General features: G+C 43.0%; 1 protein-coding gene across 1 annotated transcript; it reads left to right on the forward strand.

Moving 5' to 3' along the window:
• The first annotated feature begins 564 nt into the window (after nucleotides 1–564).
• GMFB (glia maturation factor beta) lies at nucleotides 565–14,421 on the forward strand. Its single transcript, XM_074821112.1, has 7 exons — nucleotides 565–657; nucleotides 2,879–2,975; nucleotides 3,530–3,579; nucleotides 4,519–4,568; nucleotides 5,654–5,736; nucleotides 7,962–8,035; nucleotides 10,513–14,421. Exons 1-7 carry the CDS (start codon nucleotides 655–657, stop codon nucleotides 10,582–10,584), a joined length of 429 nt encoding a protein of 142 aa, XP_074677213.1. The 5' UTR covers nucleotides 565–654; the 3' UTR covers nucleotides 10,585–14,421.
• Nucleotides 14,422–20,916: the final 6,495 nt, after the last annotated feature.

Below are 20,916 nucleotides of genomic sequence, written 5' to 3' on the forward strand. Positions count from 1 at the left end.
ACAGTCATTTTTCTGGGCGTGTCCTCTGGTGTTTTAGTAACGGACGCGAAGTTACTAACAGGCTTCGTCTAACCGTGCTCCCCCGCCCCGGGCCCGCTCCTGACCTTGCCCGTGGGCTGACACCGCGGCCCGGGGCCTTGGCACAGGGAAGATCCTCTGCGGATCGGGGTTGAGATACTGCCACCCTTCAGGCACTCGAACCGCTAAGAAGCAGAAGTCCCCGATCCGATCCCGCCGCCCCGGGGCCTGCCCGGCCCTGAGGGAACACCGCCCCGCCGGTTGTACACGGCCCCGCCCCGTTGCCATGACTCCCCGCGGGAGGGCGGGGCCTCGGCGCTATGGCAACGGGCGTCACGTGGCGCCGCGGCACACGCGCCCCTTCACCTCCCTCCCCTTGCGGCACGTGAGCCCCGCCCGCCAAAGGGGGAAACCGCTCCCAGCGAACCTTGAACCTTCCCGCTGCCCGTAGGCGGGTGACGCTACCCGCCCTGGCTGGGACGATGGCGCTGATTGGCCAGAAGGGCGGGGGAGGCGGGGTTTCCGCCGCGCAGGCGCAGTCGCAGCCCAGCGAAGAGGTGGCGGTGGCGGCGGCGGGCGGCGGTTTCCGTTGTTGGCGCGCGAGCGGCGGCGGTTGGGCGGTTGCGCGCGCGCAAGATGGTGAGGGGAGCCCGCGCTGCCCGAGGTGGAGGTGGGAGGGTGAGGCCGGGCCGGGGGGAGCCCAACCGCCTCCGCGGGGAGAAACCGGTCACCTTCCCGGGAGGGTCCCCCGCTGAGGCGGGAGGGGCGGCGTGAGGCCGGTGTCCCCGCGGGGCCGGGGCTCGGCGGGCTGGAGAGGATAGTTCTGAGGGGAGAGCAGGTGTTTCCTGAGGGCTGGCCGGTACCCGTCGGTCTGGGAGTGCTGCCCAGCAAGGTGCCGCCGGGAGAAGCTCCTCCGGGGCGGCCCTGCCCGACCCCCGGGTCGTGCCGTGCTCCCCCGCTGGCAAAAGGATCTCCTCGGTTGTTTTTCTGCTGGGCGCTGGCAGCCTGCGGGGGGAGAGTGAAGAAACAGCTGGCTAAAAAGGAAGTTGTGACCTGCCCTGCCAGCGGCTGTCCGGCAGACGGCTAAGTCGGTTTCTGAAAAATCTTGAAGTATAATGTTGGTATGAATGGTGGCTGAGGTTAACCAAGAGCAACACCCCTCCCTGCGCTGTGTGGCAGGTGTGCCCGCTGTCTGCGCAGTGCTCCTGTCTCTTGACTTTCTTTAGTTTTTATTAAACCCAGCACTGGTAAGCCAGCTTAGCCCTGATAGATGATCTTAATCGGAGGGCACCATGTGTTTTGCGGGCACAGGCTTTGGCTTCTCTTAGGGACTTATGTTTGTGTGGCTGCACAGGTGGGAACCAGAGCGCTGCTTACCCTGAAGGGTCTGCTGGAAGATGTTAGGAAGCTGCTGAGCCCAGGGGACTGGGAGAAATGCTTCCTTCAGAAAAGTGTTTGATACAGAATATAACTTTAACTTTGAAATGTAGCCCTGAATTCTGTTGGTTTTTAAGTAGAGACCTCCTGAAATAGCGAGTGGGTATTCATAACATTTGTGGATCACAGGGAGCCAAAAACAATCTTCAAAGTTTAGGGAAAGCAAGCAAAATAGTGAAGGCTGCACACCCAGTGCCTGACCTGTCCTGTCACAGCGGAGCCTGATTTCCTCTCCAGTTGTTAAAAGGAAGCAGAGGCACACGATTTTGTGCTAGAATTTCGTTGAGGTGGAAGTCTTTTTAGGGGTAGCAACGAACACAGGATATTTGCAAGGTGATTTTGGAAGTGGGGAAGAAAAGACACTTCTCTGCTTTCTGAGGAAGATCTCGCAAACAAGCCGATGTTGAATGCAAGGGGAGAGACCTCAGTTTAAACAGTAACTTTATTCTGATTTGTAAGCAGTGATTTGGCTCAGTGAAACTGCTCTAGTAGAGATTGTGATAGGTAATCTTGCAATTATTTTTTTATTTGAGCAATTGTTTTGAAGAACTCTTGAAGCGCAGTTGTTTTGGCACAAAAGCCTTGATGCCTGAGGAATTTACAAAAACAATAATATGAATAAACTGGAGATGTTAAATAACTTTTCTTCATCTGGCTGGCATGCATCTCTTAACTGTGGCAATGGAGGTTGTGTGGTATAAAATGTTGCTCAGGAAATGGCAGTGGTTGGCTTGGTACTGCTTAAAAATTGCATGTGTAATGGAAGATAACCTGCATGGTTGCTTGTGAAATAATCATTTCCTTCCCTGTCTTCAGTGTGGTGACTAATATGTTATCTGGACATTTCTTCTGAAAACTTGCAATTAGTAACATATAAGCACATAGAGGGAAACTATGCATGCTTTTTGATTAAAATGTCTTAAATGCTTTCTGTGTGTGTAAATCTCAATAGTTCAGTTAATATTTTTGTGGGTAACAATAAGCAGTGTCCCTTGATGACTGTGTCTGTTCTGAAAGAAGAAATTCAGCTCCTATTTTAAATGCTTAAATTACTTTAGCCAGTTTACTGCCACTCTAAGGGGCTTCCTTATTTCAGGATTTGACTTGGCAAATGAACTGTAAAATTTGTTTATTTCTAAGAGCTATGAGAATAATCCCAGTTCAGGAATACCTAATATTTCTAGCTAACTGTGTGCTGTTGAGGAGGGATATTAAAAGAGGTAAGTGTTCTGTTACTGTGTTTCTAAAAACTGCTTTCATCCCTGGTTTCTCTGGTTTATTTATACGTTCTGAAACGTTGGACAAGTTGCATGCGGTTCCACTTCAGTAGGGTTTATGCGCATGTATGCGTGACATGGGGATTTTTTTCTGGTTTACTAGAAAGATTTATCTTTCCCTCCCCTCTGCCATTTCCTTTTTGCAGAGTGAATCTCTGGTGGTTTGTGATGTTGCTGAAGACCTGGTGGAGAAACTGAGAAAATTCCGGTTTCGTAAAGAAACCAACAATGCTGCCATTATAAGTAAGTTAAAAACATGTCTGAGAGAACTTGCAAGGTCTTGCAGAAAATCCTATCTCCTCTTTTCCTTCCCATGTAATGTTGCTGCTGTAACAGGTAAATGTGAGCCAAGAGGCTGTTTCTTGTATGAACTCTGGTGCTTCCAATTCTGCCTGTAATTTTAACAGTAAAGCAACACTGTTTCTGTGATACAAGACTGCATCTGCTCTTAGTAGAGTATTTATACTTAATTGTGGCTCGTAGTCTACCAGTGTTTGTCAAATGGTAGTGAAAAATGTCAAAGCACAGTCATTTTGAGTTTGTAAATTTTGTAGCCTTTAGGTAGGGGAGTTTGACATTTCCGTCTTTGAAATCTGAGCAGAATGTGTTGCAATGAACAGCGCTCAGACTGTGCACATCTCTTGACTTCAGTGGTTTTGTGAAATCATGGGACAGACGGAAGAAGCAGAATGGAAGCACAAGGAGTATGCTGGTGGGGGAACGTTAAAAAGCTTCATGCACACATTGTGTAAATCGATTAAAAAAACCATTGATCTATGTTTTGTTTTGATTTATAGTGAAAATCGACAAGGATAAGCAGTTGGTGGTACTGGATGAGGAGCATGAGGTTTGTTAAATGAATTGTAAATAAGAGTATCTTCAGCCTGCAATGTATTGTTGTCTCTAAGGTACTGCCTTAGTTTCAAATTGTTATCAAACTCTTAATCTAATTTGGGTCATGAGCTTATTTAAATGCATGGTCACTCTGCATGTAAAGCACAGCACTATTAATAGTGGAACTAGGCAGAAGCAATTGAGTTGACTAATTGCACAAAAAATTTATTTTAAAGCTGTTATGATACAACTATGTAAAAAGCATCTTTGGCACCTGCTGGCTTTTTGAAGAGATTTCTGCTGTGTTTGACTCTGAGCTGATCTGCCATCAATTAGAAGCTAGGGTTGCTAATCCTTTGCAGACTCTAAATTTGATAGGTGGCTTAATAAGGTCAGCTCAGCGTGTAGTGTTTCTTAATGGTCCATAGGGCAAAATTAAATCCTTCCCAGGGATTTGAGCGTTAACCCTAGCTCTTATTCCCTAGCATGTAGGAGTTAATGTAATATTTCAGTAGAATGGGGACTCTTGTTTTTGCTTGCTCAAAGAGGAAGGACTGAATTTTTCAAAAGCACCATTTATGTAGCTGATTTTAACAGAGCCTTTTTCGTGTGTGCTTGCTTACTTCTGTTTAGCACTAGAGTTAGAAAAGCATGGTGGCTGCCAGCATATCCAACTAGAGCCAAAAATGTTTTCAAAACTCATTATGCCTAAAATAGGGATGATTATTCATGCTAACATTAATTCTGTGTTTAGTCATAGGAATCTATTAGCACACACGTTTTCCTAGACTGCTCTAGTAATCTGAGTGAGATCGTTATCAGTTCAGCTGTAGATGTACATCTAACTTCCAGCAGTGTCACTGTTCCGTTATTCTGCTTTAGCCTTCATAGTGCATATACCTTCAAGTGCAAGATCATTTGTTCAAATATTGCTTGTGTTTAATGTTACCAGGGTATTTCTCCTGATGAGCTAAAAGATGAGCTGCCTGAGAGACAACCTCGATATCCTTCTTATGCTGCTGGCATTTGGGCTTACTCACTCCTGGAAGCTGTTCAAAATGTTCCAAGTTGGACTTCACCTTTTTAGGCCAATACTTGCCTGTAGTGTGATTTTACTGATACTTTATTTGTGAGATAATCCAGGGATCAGTTCTCATGATGCACTGAACACTTGTCCCACTTGTTGAAACAATGACTGACACATTTAAGCCTTTCCTGAGGTTTTGTTTCTTTTTAGACTATATAATGTTTGGGGAAGTAAAGCGAAGTCACACTGCTGTTAATGTAAAGAAGTGAGTAAAATGTACCAGGTTTGTATGTGGCTACTTCTAAATATAGAAAAGTGCCTGTGTAACTTAGGATCTGTTTTGGTGCTTTATCAGCATGTGGCCCTTGCTATTTTGCTGCAGTTACTGATTCTGGGAGTGCTGTAGGCATGTGATCTAGAAAAGAATCCCTGTATTTTAAGAAAAAAAAAAAAGAAGTAGAAAAGAAGGGCAAGTAAATTATTCATTAACTACATGAAATAAGAGGGGTACTTAAGTTAATAGTGAAGAAAATATCTGCCTCCATTATCCTCAAAAGCTGGCTGGCACTATTCCACGTGCCATTCTGACTCTTTCCTTTCATGACTATAGTGCAGTAGGAGGTTATAAAGCAGGAGTCCTAGCTAAAACTTGAGTTCAAATTCAGCAAAACACCTGAAACAATGAAGTGCTTAGTCTGCAAAGAAAGAATTTGGCTTTCATTAAGCCAGAAGCATGTTGGTGGGTGTGGGAAGTCTTCTTACAAAGCTGGGAGAGGAATATTTGTGCTGAAAGGGTGACTTTTTTTTTTTAGCTCTCTGATGTGAAACTAATACAGAACCAGCCCTCACTCCCAGCTGTGGTACAGGTTGGTAAAGGCAGGCAGGGTAAGTTCTGAAAGTCAAATATGAATGTGAAAACAGGAGGACAATGAGACTGCTTATTGAATTTAAAGCATCTTCTAGAATGCAACTTATTTGTGTCTGCATCAAGCTCTGATAACTGAGGATTATATCCTACTATAATCATTGATTTCTTAGTTTCTTTAACCTCAGAAAAAACATTTATTGTGTATAGTTACAAGTATCAGCACGATGATGGAAGAGTTTCTTATCCATTGTGCTTTATCTTCTCCAGTCCAGTTGGTGAGTGAATACTGTGAATGGTAGCTACTGTGTGCTGTAAATATGGGAATATTCTTTGCTGTGGAAGATAAAATTAGCGCTTAATGCTCACATAGTGATTCAGATGCTTAAGGCTAGATTTGCTTATGCCACTGCTGGCAACAAGGCACTCCAAAGCTATGGCATTGTCTGAAGACCTTCTTTGGCAGAGAGGAATCTCTAGTGTCTTAGCTCCATCCTCACCATCACCTCCTGACAAGTGTAACCACTTCATTTGCCCAAATCTGCCTAGTTGCTGGAGGTTTTCACTGCCTTTGGGGTTCACATTTAGGGCACTTAGGGCATATGATAGAATAGGTTTTTTCTTTTCCATTTCTGAAGGCTGAACAGAAGCATTAGTTTCCTGTGTAGCTGCCCAAAAGGTGTCTTTCTAATCATGCCTGCCCACTGTGTTCTCAGGGGTGTGCTCAGCAACACCCTCCTGTAAAGGAAAGGAGCCTGGAGCACTCTGCATCTATTCATGGCTGTTTAACTTAGTGAGTTTCCTGTCACCCTCTCCTCAAGTCTAGGGGAATCCTCAAAATATGACCAGACAAGGCTCAGGAAATGGGTGAGGAGAGGGCTGGAAGATACCACCTCTGTTCCTGAGGGTGTCTCTTCACCTCTGTCCATCTTGCTATTGGGATGTTAGTGACTGGGTGGGAAGAAATTTTTCTCCTCCTCAGAAGGACCAGGGAACCCATGTTTACCCGTGAAAGGAACAGGTCTCTAAAAGCGTTGGGATTCAAGAGGAGGGTTTTCCAGGGGGGCTGTGTGCAATGGGCAGCAGCAGAGGATGCCTCCAAACAGTGCTGTGGTAGTATGAAAGTCTAAACAGCTGTCACAACTATGGATGAAAAGGAGGAAAAGAGGGCTCCATAACCCAGATCTGGGCAGGTGAAGGTGCTGGGTGAACAGACTACATTCAAGGAGAAAGAGACTGTAATCTTAGATAGTCCCAAATTTATACAGAGCAGTAGCTTCCTCTGCTTATGTCACAGCAACCCTCACCATAAACATACCTGCACAGGGAACTGTATAAGTTAATAGAAGCCAAATAACCTGAGACTTGATTTGAACTTGGAGCTGAATTCTTCTTGTGGCTTCTATCTGTCTTCTGACTTGTAATATGGTAGCTTGCTGGTATTACTGGATTATCCTTGTTATCCTCTAGAAGAAGATAAACCGATTGCATTGCTTTACCCTTTGTTACTCAGAACTAGAAAAACTAGGTAGGTAAAGAGTTTAGCAACTTGTGAGCATATTCTGCTGTAGTTACCTGAGAATCTTTGTGTGAATGTTATGAGTGTTACTTCTCTTCTGAAGGATAGATATTTTGTGAGTTAGAAGAGCAGTAAGAAACTTCCCAGGAGACCTTGAAATAGCAAAGCAGGAAGATTTGTAGTACTCTGTAGGAAAAGAGAGCTTAGACTATGTTCTTTATGGGTGGCAAGATTTAAAAGTACACTCTCGTCTAGAAACTTCTAAACAAGCAGCTTTTAAAGAAAAGCCTTTTTTCCTTGAGTTTTTCTGTTTCAAAAAACTTTCTGCAAACTTAGTGGTTAGGCTGATACTGGAGTCAGAAACAATGAACCATTAGCTGGGACTCTACACAGAGGTTAACTTCAACGGTGACTGAAGCTGCTCTGTGCTTGGGGCAGCGGAGGGGGGAGTCATTTTGAGCTACCAATTCAGTTGGGGGATTTGGGGGAAGATGAGGAGAAAGAACAACAAATTCAAACTGACTTGATTTGTTCTCAGTTTGACTCCAGCTCAAAAGGCATATGCTACAAAGATCTGTGTAAGTGTAACTAGCAAACACATGGGAATCTTCCAGAAATAGCAAGAGGGCGAAGAATTGAATGGAGTGTAATCAGCACACTACTGGAGTGGCGGGAGGTACTGCTGCTTCAGCTGTTGTGATTCAAATTTGGCTGCTGCGATATTTGATGTTAGCTCTAAGCAGAAATACAGGTGCGCGTTGAGACCGATTCAACCTGCACAACTGTTACTTCTGGAAATACTTTTCAAGTGCTAGATATGAAAGTAAGAGCAAGGATGATAATGTATATAAAGAAATAAGTCACTTTTCTGAATGGAGACTTCAGCTTTCAATTTGGCTTCTTTTAAAAAAAAAAAAATCTTATTTTTGAAGTGTTGCAGTCAAAATAACTAAACAAAACCTCTTTTTTTCCACACAACTACAGGATGTAAACCTGAACAGCAGATGATGTATGCTGGAAGCAAGAATAAACTTGTACAGACAGCTGAACTCACTAAGGTATAACCGTCTAGTTGAAATAACTGCCTCCCCCTTAAATGCAGGTTGTGGAAGCTGTTTTGTGTCTTGCTTGAACCTATTGCAAGAAGGTTGTTATGAAACTTTGTAATTACAGTGAACAGATTCTGTTTTAGAAAGACTGAAGAGAGGAGTAGATGTGAGGATTTCTGGAGTTTTAAGGTACAGGAAGAACAGTGTTCTCTAAAACTAAAATACCCATCGGTAGGATGGATATCTTTGGGAAATACTAATATATATATTAATATAACATAGCCTTCAGAATAAGTAACATATGTGCCAAGTGCTGAACAATTCTAAATCTTCCTGTTTGCTTCCTCCAGTACTGAGACCTGAGGAAATCACTGCACTCAGTAGGCCTAGGTATAATTTAAAAAAAAAAAAAAAAAAAAATTGCCACCTAATTGTCATTTTGGGGATCTTTGAAATTTCTGCTTAATTGGCAGCTAGCCTTCTTAAAGTTTTAGTTCAACCAGCAAAGCTAGAGTCAGTGGTCACTTCAGGTTTTTCATACAATGGGAAATGACTTCACCGTTCCCTTTTGGTCTTCGTTATCCTGGCTTGAGTACTCAAACATCCCAGTAAAAATGTGTGTTGGGCCAATAAGAGAACTGTGAACTCTACCTCTTCTGCTGTGCCTTGTAAGAAAGGAGCTCTCTTTTAAATTAGATGTCAGGTTGACAGGAGTAAATAGGAGGGAAGCAGAAGAGAAGATTGTGGAAGCAATCAGTACAGCCCCGAGAAATATTTTTTTTAGGTCTGTTGAAACTGCATCTTAGAGGCCTGAGAACTCTAGCATCTCAGATAGAAAAGAAGAATTCCTTTAGAAGGAAGGCAGTTTGCAGTGAGTGTGAAGGAAGAGTTGATGAGAAGGTGAAAGCCTGGGGCTTAGCTGTGTTGAAGTTACTATCACCTGTCAAGTAGGAGAAATTCAGTCTAAAAGGCTTTTCAATAAAAGTCTAGGAGTGGATATTGAGGTCCAAGATCATCTTCCTTCCAAAGTTGGAGAAGATAGGCTGTCTCCAGTCTGGGTTGCTTACTTGCTCCTCAGATGTGCTTTATTCTTGCCCCTTGCTGAGCTGTGTTTCAGTTTAGCTCATGCTGTGACTTCCTCCTGGTGTGATTTCTGCATGTGACTCAACTCAGTCATCTTGTTTTTTTTGGTGGCTTGCATATTAGCTTGGCTTCTGTTAAGCTGATCTGTTCTTCTAACTGAATTTTGGGATTTTTCCCCTATCTTTAAAAAAATCAATATTAGTTGATAGTAGTGGATCACTGTCTAAAGACAAGCAGCAGTGTCCAGAGCCCACTCCAGCAGAGATGAGAAATGAGGAAGAAAAGATACAAAACTTGAATTGTTTCCTGAGTAAAAAAAATGGTAAAATGGCTAAGGACAGGACTAAACAGGAAGTTCATTCCCAACAGCAGGTTCACTGAGAAGTTTGTTTTGTGAGTCTTACAAAATCCCATCTATTCCATTGGCCTGAGTGTGCTTTTTGCAGCTATGTACTCCATACCATTAGAAGGGCAGATAACTGATTTAGTGCTGACATAGCTTTATTTTCAGTGTTGTCAGAATAGTCGTCTCCAGTTGAAACATTTTTCTTGTTTTCACTACCTAGAAGAACACTTTTGAAGGCTTATGGATTTGTAAAACTTACTTAGTTGGCTCTTCTGAAAAGATGATCCATTTGTGGGCATCTCAAGGAGTCCAGTTAGCAATACAGAATTAACTTATCCTCTCTTCAAGGGTATTTAAAAAAAAAAAATCAAAGCAAAACAGTTACTTGCCCATATGGAATGTAAAGAGTATATTGGTCTCTTTGGTCTTGTTTCCTACTTCAAGGCGATGTTAAAGGTTTGATTAAGACTTCTGCAAAGCTTTGGGTTGGTGGTTTTGGGGTGGTGTTTTTAGTTTTTTTTTTTTCTCCAAGTTTTCTATTTTGAGGTATCCCAGGCTTGTTTCTTACAGGGAAAACAGTATGCTGCTGGATGCTATGGATTTATTTCAGTTCAAAGGAGGAGTAACTGTGTCTTGGGTTGAGCAAAACTCCTGAACTTTGGGCTTAATTCAGCCCAGAGGTTAAATTAATTTTATTCTTCAAGTAGACAATCTTCTTGCTGGGATACTGCATATGAGATGGTGCCATTTCAGAGTAACTTTAAAATGTAGTACATGTGCTATTCCCACATATTCTTAAAGGAGAAGAATCAAGTTTAGAAATAGGAATTATGGGATTCTTGTTCACATTAGTAATATTTCTTGCCACTTAGTCTTGGGTATTTTCCACTGATACTACTTAAGAATATTAAGTGATCCTTTCAAAAAAGCACATGAAAACTCTCGGTTGGTTTATTATGGCTCAGACAATTTGCGTGGAAAGGTATTGATTGCACTGAATGCTTATCCCTTTCAAGTACCGTCACCTCAAGAATTTATGCAATGCAATTTTGTTTAGGTATTTGAAATAAGAAATACGGAAGACCTAACTGAAGAATGGCTGCGTGAGAAACTGGGCTTCTTCCATTAAGAAAACCTCTGTAATAAGTATTTATGTACCATCCTGATAATACTGGAACCAGACATGAATACTTACATCTAAACAATGCACTGTATTTACATCTGTCTCCTGCAGTATATCTCTCGTGCAGAGTTTGTGCAAAGAATAGCAGGTCTGTCTCCTTGAAGTAACAAATCTTTGCAGGTGTTTCCTTATTTGTACCTGTTAAAAGGGAATACTTCTCTGCAGGGACTCCTTTTGCACTCTTGTGACTAATATTTCTATAACTAAAATAGTTCAGTTCTGGATTTATAACTATCTACAAACATAATTTGGAAGCTGACGCTAACTTTTTCTTAGCTACAGATGCATCCTTATGACATATACTAGCCATTTATATGCAGAAACTGTGTACTGTCACTTTTCAAACTTTTTGACTTAATGTCATCTCAATTTTGGAAACCACTCCCTGGAAGCATTTAGTATTAAAAAGACAAAATCCTTGTACAGCAAATCCAGCCATTTTTCTTTCCATCGAGTCCATGTGAACTTTTGCAAATTCTTGGAACTAATTTTTGTCATTCCAGTAATTCTTCAGTTGACTGAGTCAATCTTACTAAATTTCAGGGCAAAGCTTTGACTGTCCAGTTTTCATGCTAATACAGTCTAACAGGAACTAGGTGATAACTAAGGGCTGAATTACAATTCTGGTTACTCTCATACCAGATGTCTTGCATATATAACTTACTACACTGTTAAGAAGTTTACCTCTTTGCTCATTTCCTGTAATATGAACACCTGTTAATACTGTGTGCCTTTAATTTGTTAGCTTTAAAATGACTTGAGAATTTTACACTGCCACTTATTACAAATTTGGTAAAAACTTTATTAAAGAATCCAAGTAACATTTTTTCCTAGTGCCTAGTGTTGCAGTTGACATCTGTTTAAAAAAAAAAAAAAACAAACCACGAAGCTAACCTCATTTTCTTTGAAATTTTGGTCATCTGCTCCATTTGTAGGAGTCAGGAGGTTAAAGCTTTTCATAATATTGAGTGATTTATATCTCTTTTGTTATAAAAGTTGGCCGCACATAGCTTTTGAGTACTTTAATTACAGTCTTTAACTTTCTTAACTGCTTGTTGGTCAAAAATTACATTCCAGATAAAGCTTTTGCATAAGTGATAATTTGATTTTCATTTACTTACGGTTCATCTCTTTGAAACAGCAAATATTCTAATGTGAAAATAGTATTTAACTTTTATAAATGACCAGTCTTTTTACAGGTCTGTTTTATATTGAATAGAGTAGTTGTCTGCTATGGGATGTGTTCAGCCCATGCAGTGGCAAAAGGAGTACTCGTGACAGTATCTCACTATCTTGCTCATGAGTGTTTGTTGTGCTACTGAGTAAGTATCTGCGTAAGAGCAGCTTCCTGTTGATAACATACCTTAAAATACAGCTGCCCTAACAAATCTGTTTGGTGAGAAGGAATGCAGTGTTAAATTTGGAGGCCAGTATTTCATGCTGTGAAACCTTTGCTGAAAGAAGGTTTATTTTTTTTTGTTTGTAAACATATGTTGTGTTAGTGTTAAAACACTAATTCCTCTAAGATCACAAGGAATTCATTTGCAAAGGTCCTCAGTGTTGGTAAATCTCTTCTTAGTTTGATGTTACTGCTCATTTATTTGTATCCAAATCTGACTTGAGAGGAGCTTTCCAAAATACATGTTAGAATGATCCAATTAAATTGATTTTTCAGTGCAGGAAAGAAACACTTGTAATTGAAATTAAATTCCTGTGTTAACGTAGTGAACTGGAAAAACAATTTCATTTCCCTGGATAAAAAATGTTGATTATGAAACTTGCTTGATCATTCTGTACTACAGATCAATAAAAACAATGTCTTTTGTGACAAACATTGTATAAATAAGACTTTGGCTTAAAGAATAGTGTCATTCTAAGCATCAGTCTTGAAACAGCAAGGATCTTGTTTTGTTGGCATGGTGCTAAAGGTGAGGCGTGTACAAAGTACAGCATGGACGAGAGGGAACCTGCCTCTTGTAATGTTCAGCTTGATTTGCAGTGGGGAAAACTGGATTAATAACCTTTGTCATTGTACTTTGTACACTGGTGGGCTGCCAGCGTCCAACTGCTGCTTGCATGGGTCTTGACAAAATAACTGCAACAGGGGCCTGTCTCAGGAGGAGAAGGGAGGAGCTGCTGCAGTCAAATGATTGAATTTGGTTCTTCATCTCTGGATCGCTCCACCTTCTGCCAAGAAAATATGGCTACTTGCAGCTGTATCTTCAGTCTGAGTTCTTTCACTTGGGATGTTCTTGTTGCCTCCACTTAAGCGCTTTCTGCCTTGGGTGCTGCCCCTCCAGGCTTTCAGAAAGCAAACAAATCCTGGTGAGTGTTAAATCCCACTTTCTTGTGAAAGGTGATGTTGATGCTGTTCAGCCCACCAGTATTATTCTTCAAACAGCCTTTCTTGGCAGCTGTACCCCCTTCCCTTCTCAGAGCTGTGGAAGTGAGGAAGCAGCTGCAGGTACTTGGAGAACAAGTGTGCAGAGGATGTTTGCTGTTCTAGGCTTGTTTGTGGTTTCCTTGTTTCTAATGCAGTGTTTTGACACAACTCTCTGCTGCTTACTGTCCTAGGCTCTTGAGATACAGGTAGTGCTAATACTTGATTAAACAAAGACATTAATTATGTCAAAATCTTTCCTGCACAAATGATACTTGTTTTTGTAACATCCTTTTCCCATTTCTCTTGAGAACTCTACTGTTCTGTACTGCTGCCCCCTTAAGATCAGTGGGAGGCAGATGTGTCCATGTTCTGAAGGCCAGTATGTTCTGACTGCGCTTTACTAGTGAGTTGCCCATCTGTAATCATGCATTTGTCTTGAATTTTCAGATCTCTAAAGAGGGTTCGAACTAAAGGACCACATAAATTAATGCCACATATGGGAGCCTTTGTAGCTAAAGGTCTGAGAGTCAGCATTTTCCATTGTGAGCTCCTATTTTCAGGAGTTAGTAAGTTGGCCATAAAATCCTTGGCCTGGAGTTAAAGGTCTCTCAAAGGGAGACTTCTGCCATGATTAATCTGGTTTGCTTTAAATACTGAATAGATGGCTGGGATACAGCTCTTGTAATCCTATTAATTGACGGTAATCTGAATTAAAGCATGAGTTTGCATGTCAGCCCATAAAATGGACTTGTATTGTTTGAATATTTTTAACAAAAAAAAAATTAAATGCTGGTATCTGATGGTTTAAGTGTGTTTCTAGTATCATGAATACTGTTTTGATCTATCAAAGGAGGCAATAATGCGGGTGTTGACACCTTTTCACTTCTCCAAAGGAGCATCTTATGCATTTGTACCAGGATTCCATTTTTGTATCTTTAACTGTAAAATAGCTAGTCCAGAAACAATGTTAAACTGGTAACAGGGGTCTGAATCAAACATGCAAAAGCAAGGGAGTTCAAGTCTTCCCTTTAGTGCGCTCAAAACGGAAATGTCATGCAACTTTTTTTTTTTGATACATACATCTAGTAACTGTGAGATGGAGGCAATGGGACATGAGACAGGGCACAGTGAAACTCTTGCTTTTGTTACGTGATCCAGACTCGGTGTGACTTGCGTACTGTGACATGTCGGGGTTGGCACCAGTGCTGTGGGTGGTAAAAGTGGCGAGAGGTTCACGGCCAGTTTTGAGAATTTGGCAATTCCATGAAAATCTCAGTAACCAGTACAACTTCCATATGCTGTTTAGTCTCTGCTAGTTCACATTGCATGTTTACTTTAAACCAAATCTTTTTTGCTAAGCATGGTGCTTGTATTGGTTTAAATAAAATGTTTAATTAAGAGGTTCTGTTGCCCTGTTTTAATTGCAAAGTAGCACATCTAGCATGGGTGTCTGATGGGGAAAATCTATTAATACTGGCTATGACCTTTCTCCTTTTCTCAGCTTCCTGGAGTTTGCTTTGGACTTGTAGCGTGGTCTTCAGTCTTGAATGTGCTCCCTCACTTGCTCTTCTGCCTAAAATAATTCCTCTTTCCATCGGTTGTGAAGGGTGGCAGCAAGGGAGAGGAGGGGACAGCAGCTGGTGGAGTGCTGCGGGATAACTGCCCTCCTCCCCTGCCGTGCACTGTTGTGTCGCACAACTCAGTGTCGATACTTGTGAGCCACAGGACAGTGTGGGGGCTCAATTTCATTCTGAAATGCAGACTTCCATGTGGTGCCTCTCACACAAGGTCAAGGCTCCTGGCCTGTGAAATACAATAGAAAGCGCAGGTGCCATCTGAACAGTGTCAGAGTAGGTGTCAAGGAGACCCCAAAGCTTGAAGGAGTCAAAGGAACTTAGTTGTACCTTTTCCTTCTCACTGTTGTTGGCTCATCTCTTTCCTGTCCAAGAGACCACTAGATTAATTTGATCAAAGCGCTTCTTTCCCTCAGTCTTGCTAACTGCTTCTTCCTTTCCCAAGTTTTGGAAGTGGCTTTTTTCCTATATTATTGAAAAAACAACTAAAGATAATCTAAGGAATTCAGCTTCGGTAGCTGCTGTACATTGCTTCTGCCAATGCTGAAGAATAGCATTAATGGGCTATAGATTAGACATGATAGAAGTAACCCCTTCTCTCAGGTGAGATTGCTCTGTGAAGGAGAAAATGCAGAGCTGCTTCAGCACATCTGGCTCTTGAATGGCATCTTGGTCACCTAAGTATGTTGCAACAAAATCTGTTGCCAAAAGCTCTGGATAAAAAAAACCCAAACAGCTAAGCTGCTGGGGGAGAAGACCAGTTCTCAGGAACAGCTGATTAAAGGGAAGGAGGGAAAAAAATGAATAAATAGCTCTCAGATCAGAGGGGGACGTCGCCTGTGGAGTCCTGTGGCATTCTTTGTTGTTCATTGAGTATGCTTAACTAGAAAATGAGGTGATAGTTTACTGGTACTGCTAGATTATTGAGACAGTAAAAACAAAAGCTGACTAAAGAGAATTGCAAGAAGATCTAGGGATGTGAAGTGAAGGGCAGCTGCTTTCGTTCAGAAAAGGTCATTGACTTGTAATAGTTATATGAAAAGGGCAGTTGAGTGGTCATTAAAGTCAAAGCTAGAGAAGGAAATAGGAAACAAAATGGAAAGCTTCTGTGCAGTGGTATAAATCTGCAGTGTATGTGTAGCCTGAGTATCACACACAGCTGGTGTGTTCTCTTCCAGGTGTGTGAATTAGATGGCTTGCCCAGGGCTAGAGAGAGTTTGCTGAGGAGATCCCTTGAATTTTCAGGGTCTGTGGGGATAATGCAGAGAAGAGGAGAAATGTGGTTGGTTCTAGAGGAGCTAAGGCAACTGCTGGTGTATGTGCCAGTCAAAGGATCTTGTGAGCGTGCCTATGCCTACTGTTCCACGTCCCCTGTGGGTCATGGAACTGATTGGAGTACGAGCTGGCTCCCCAGGCTCGGTACCTGCTCCTCACAGGCAAAGGTCCTGCCACGTTGTGTTTGGGTGTGTGTGAGGGTGGGGAAGTTGAGCACAAGCAGGTAAGATACTGATACGGTGCCACTGAGAGGCAGAACTACTGGATGTTGAATGGCCTTGGGAGTGGGGGGCTGGCAGGGAGGCTGTGGGACAGAGACCTGAGGTGCTCAGTGGGTATGGGAGTGGTTGGGGTTTATTTTGTATGGTCGGGGTGATGACTTAAGGTGGGCCTCACCCCCTGGAACAAAAATGAGGACAGGTGGCAGGTGGGCCATCAACTGCACTCGTTAGTTTGCATGGTTATATGAGCTACAAGTTTTGGTGATGCCCACCAGGGCCTTCTGTAGCAGCAGGGGAGACCTCACCACCTGTGTAGGGAGATGGTGGGGGTTGGCTAAGGCACCTCTCTTGGCACCTGAGACACGCTAGCTGCTCTAGAGACCCAACAAAGCTTTGGCCTGGTCTAGTTGGATTGTTCCTGTGTTACAGTAGAAAACAGATCAAGACTTGTCCATCTCCCAAAATGTGGCTGGCTAGGAAAAAAGCACACTCAGCTTCTCGTGGAAAAGCCTGCACAGAGGGGTTTATAGATCTTAGTGCTAGAGTTCTTGGATTTTTCTTCTTACATGTATGACTCTAGTTTGGTAACAGTCGTTCTCTGTAGGGTCTTCCCTTAGGGCAGGCAACTGCATCTCTCTAAGAGCAAAGGAAGACCTGTGGAGATGGTACCAAGTTTGTGGAGTAGGTGCTCCTCCAGAAGGGTATTGAGCCCCGGGATTCAGTCCTGTGTGCTGAGCTGGCCTCCAGGCTGGGCTGGGTACACAGCTTAAACTGTAACTGCTGGGGAAGAGAGAATTTTTCTGGGATCTGAGAAGAAGCCCTGGTGTTCCTAAAGAGCAGTCTTGAACTGCCAGATATGCAGGCATACAGGTTCTTGCAGCTTAGCAAGGAAAAGGAGTTCTCAAAATATATCTCTGGGGTCAACTGTCTTGGAGAACTGGCAACCTCTCTCTGGGCTGCTGTATAAGGTAGTGGATTGGCTTGACTTGTGCTGTATTCAAGGCATTGGAAGCTTCATTTCCAGCCACGTTCCAACGAACACAATTCTGAAGTACAAGGAGCCCTGGCATTAGCTTTTATTTTCTCCATTTAATATCCATTTGTATCTGCCAGGCTCTATACTGAAATGTTAAGCACGAGGCTGAGCAGTTACATACCTAAATTTTTCTATTAACACTCCATTTTATGGAAAAGAGTGAAGGAAAATGGTGAAATACTAAACAGTGAATATTCTCTGGTAGTGATTAGGACACTACTGGCATGTAAAATTGTATTCACATCACTTGGCCACCGTTCCCCTCCCAGTTCTTGTAGGCTTTCTTCCGTATCTGCTGTTCCTTTTGGTGCTACTAAGATGATGTGATCTTGCGGGGATAACAGGCTGCTGCAGCGTGTATATGCAGGATCTTGGGCAGCCTCGCCTTGGTCTAGGCTCTATGTTTTTTTTTTTTTTCCCAATGTGCCCATAAAGTGAAGGAGATGATTTTAATACACTTGCATAGATGTAGTTAATCGGCGTGGTCCATTTTGTCACACCGCAGGGGGATCGTCTCCCCTGGACTGTTCTGTCGCGTTTCATTCCTTCAGGGACTGCAGACGTACTCCGGGTTAACCTCGTTCACCTTTGGTGGTGAGGGAGACATCTCACACAGAAGGTGATTGAGCTCAGCTGAAACTCCCCTGACAGCTCCAGCAGTTCCTCAGCAGGAGACGGAGGGGAGAAGAGAGCAATTATCAGCCAGAAAGACTCTGAATGCAGAACAGATGTGAACACTGGGGAAAACAGCACCACTGTCTTTCACGGCAAATTTACTACTGCCATGGGGAAGTCCCATCAAGGCTTTTTGAAAGGCACTCTGTGAACCCTTCCTGCTGTTCCGTGCGTGAATGCAGCTTCTCCTCCCCCTTCTGCAGTGCTCAGCTCCACGATTAATATAATGCACCCTTGAAATCCCCATGCCAAACAGCATCTGTTGTTGTCACCTCTTTTCTGCAGAAAATGGGAAGACAGCAGAAGAAAATGGGGCAGAAAATACTCAGTTGAAAGGGAAAAGGGGGACCAGCCATCCTACACTTTCACTGAAGCCTTAGAGGGCAGAAGTAGAGCAGAAAGTTAGGGGTCAGTGCCCTTATTGAGCTTATTGAACAAGAGAGATTTAGCGTTTCTTCAAAATAATGTCTCATTTTAAATATCTGCCGTTGGAAAATGCTGCTGGATAATTGGAAGGAGAACGCGCCCGCCTCACTCACAAATGCAGTCTGCCTGGCCATCTGCTCTGACAGCAACAAATCCTGGCTTGATTTGCGAGTGTGATTAATTCAGCTAGGACGACTGGATCAAGGGATCAGCTAGAGACAATATTTATACCCTACCTCCAACTGTGAATGTGCAATTGTTTGGTTCAGAAGTACAAAACAAATTGTATAGCTGTATTACTGGAAGGATAGAAAAATAGATGCATCCACTCAACAGCCCTTTTCTCCTTCGATGGCCCAGTTCCAAGGTCTGTAAGTACAGCCTAACATAAGCCTGCTTTCCCTGTCTGAGGTGAAGCAGAGCTGCTCTTGTTTTACATTGAGCTTCTACACCTTTATTCCCTACGCCGATGCTGCTATTGCTCTCCTTCCTGCTAGTTTAGTCCCAAGATCTTGGAGCTACTGCGACCTTGTTCACATGCCCTGGAGAGGCAGATGTGGAGTGTGAGCCAGGCACCCCACCCTGCTCCCCGTGCCCAAGGGATGGGGGAACGGCTACTGAGCTAGAGCCAGCACAGGGCCGGACTTAACTCTTAAGAACAACCAGGGGGGTGGATTTCTAGCACTGGTAGAGCCTTGAGCTGATTTAATAATACGGCTATAGCTGGAGAGATCAAAAGCAGGATTTGTAAAGGCATTTAGATGTAGATGAACGCTTCTGAAATCCTACTTAGTATGATTTAAGCATGTAAATACACATTGGGCCTGAAGATGCCATACTCAAGGCCACATGGGATGTCCGTGGGAGAACAAGGAGACTGAAGTCTCCTGCATCCCGTGCTGACTCTTTATCCTTCTTCCCAAATTTTCAAGCATGCTGCAGATCTGCTGGGGACTGCCAGAGCTGCTGGGGGGAAACGTGAGGTTGTGATAACCAGGCTGTGTCTTCTGGCTGTTGACAAGACACCGAGCCCTGTGTATTTGTAATTTTTTTTGACACAAAGCAGAAGCCGCGTGTCTCTTCCCTCCTTTTGGGCAGAAACAATAATGATGTTACGGCGGGTGGAAGAGTGAACGCCTCATTTGTCCCAGCGAGTCGCTGCCCTGACTCTACCTTGATGCAATCTTCCCACCATATCCAGCGGTGATGGGGTTTCTGCTAAAACAATTAGCAGTGAAATAATTAACAAGGAAGACTTTTTTTAGGTGTTGTCATTCAGTACCAGACATACCACCATCTTAAAAAGCTACCACTATGGTTTCAGTTTCTATTTATTCAGGCTGAGATTGATGCACTGGTTTATATTTGGATCAGAATTTAAAGTTGTTATTTGAAGAGCTAAGGACTAAGGGTGATGTTTTTGGAGTCATCGCTGCTACAGTTAGGCTAACGCAGAATGTTTTGGAAAATCCCCCTCTTACTTTGTTAATGAGTGGCCAAATCCTGAAATGCATTGTAAAATAGTTCTTGAAAAAATAATTATTGGTCCCTTTGCCTGATCACACACGCTGGTATTATGCCATAGGCTCAGAATTGTACGGAGATATGTTAACAGGAGCTCTACGCTGCAAGAGAAAAACAAACCCTGTTATTAAAAGGGCAGGTTGAGTATTCAGTATTTAGCCTATTAAAGGGAAACTGTTGCCATCTGACAGTAAATGTTGGAGGGATTGAGGCCACGAGTGGATTCCATAATGAGATGTGGTGAGATGCCTGGCAGTGCCTGCGTTTTGAAATTGAGCTTTAAATGTGATTCTTGTTTCTCTTGAGACTTACTCTCATGTGCAAAGGAATTTATAACATTAATTTGTTTATGTGGTCACATACATAATGGTAGAGGCTAAACAGGGATTCAAAAGATGAGTTATTTAGTGCAACAGGAAAAGATATTTGCTGGTTCGGAAAGGAAGTTGGTGCACTCCTGAGTCTAGGGATCTTTTGCATCCTGCTGATCTAAGATTGAGCAGTGAACCGATGTCCTCCATCCTGATATCTGTTAGCACATAAATGAGGTAAATGAGTGGGGAGATTGTGTGCTTTTGTTACTTCTGATGTGTATGTAAAAGGTGTGCAGAAAGGTGACCTCTGCTAGACTGCATTAGAGGTACTTGAAGAGTCTCTTCTAAATTGTAGATAAATATTCAGATTTTCCTCTCCTGAAACCCCAGTGTCATGGTTTGAGCCCAGAGAAAAACTGAGCACCACGCAGCCGCTCGCTCAGTCCTTCCCCACCAGGGATGGGGAGGAGAAAATAAAGCAAAAGGCTCAGGAATTGAGATAAGGACAGAGAGGGGTGACTCAGCCTTTATGGTCACAGGCAAAAGACCGACTTGATAGGAGAAGAAAAAGAGCATCAATTTAATTCAAACACTAACAACAACACTTAACAAACAGAGTAGGACAGTGAGAAGTGTAACTAAATCTTAAAAACGCCTTCCTCCCACCCCTCCCTTTTTCCCAGGCTCAGCTTTGCTCCTGATTTCTCTACCTCCTGCCCCCGGGGGCAGCAGCGCAGGGGACAGGGAAGGGGGAGTGTGGTCAGTCCCTCACCCATTGTTTCCCATGTGCCTTCCTCCTCAGGGGGAGGACTCCTCGCACTCCTCCCCTGCTCCAGCATGGGTCCCTCCC

Source organism: Strix aluco, chromosome 4 (assembly GCF_031877795.1).
Source record: "Strix aluco isolate bStrAlu1 chromosome 4, bStrAlu1.hap1, whole genome shotgun sequence".
NCBI classification, from domain to species: Eukaryota; Metazoa; Chordata; class Aves; order Strigiformes; family Strigidae; genus Strix; species Strix aluco.

Coding starts and splice junctions, on each gene's coding strand:
- GMFB (XM_074821112.1), top strand. Junction 2,976..3,529: donor CAACAATGCTGCCATTATAA/GTAAGTTAAAAA, acceptor TTTGATTTATAG/TGAAAATCGACAAGGATAAG. Junction 8,036..10,512: donor AGACAGCTGAACTCACTAAG/GTATAACCGTCT, acceptor AATTTTGTTTAG/GTATTTGAAATAAGAAATAC.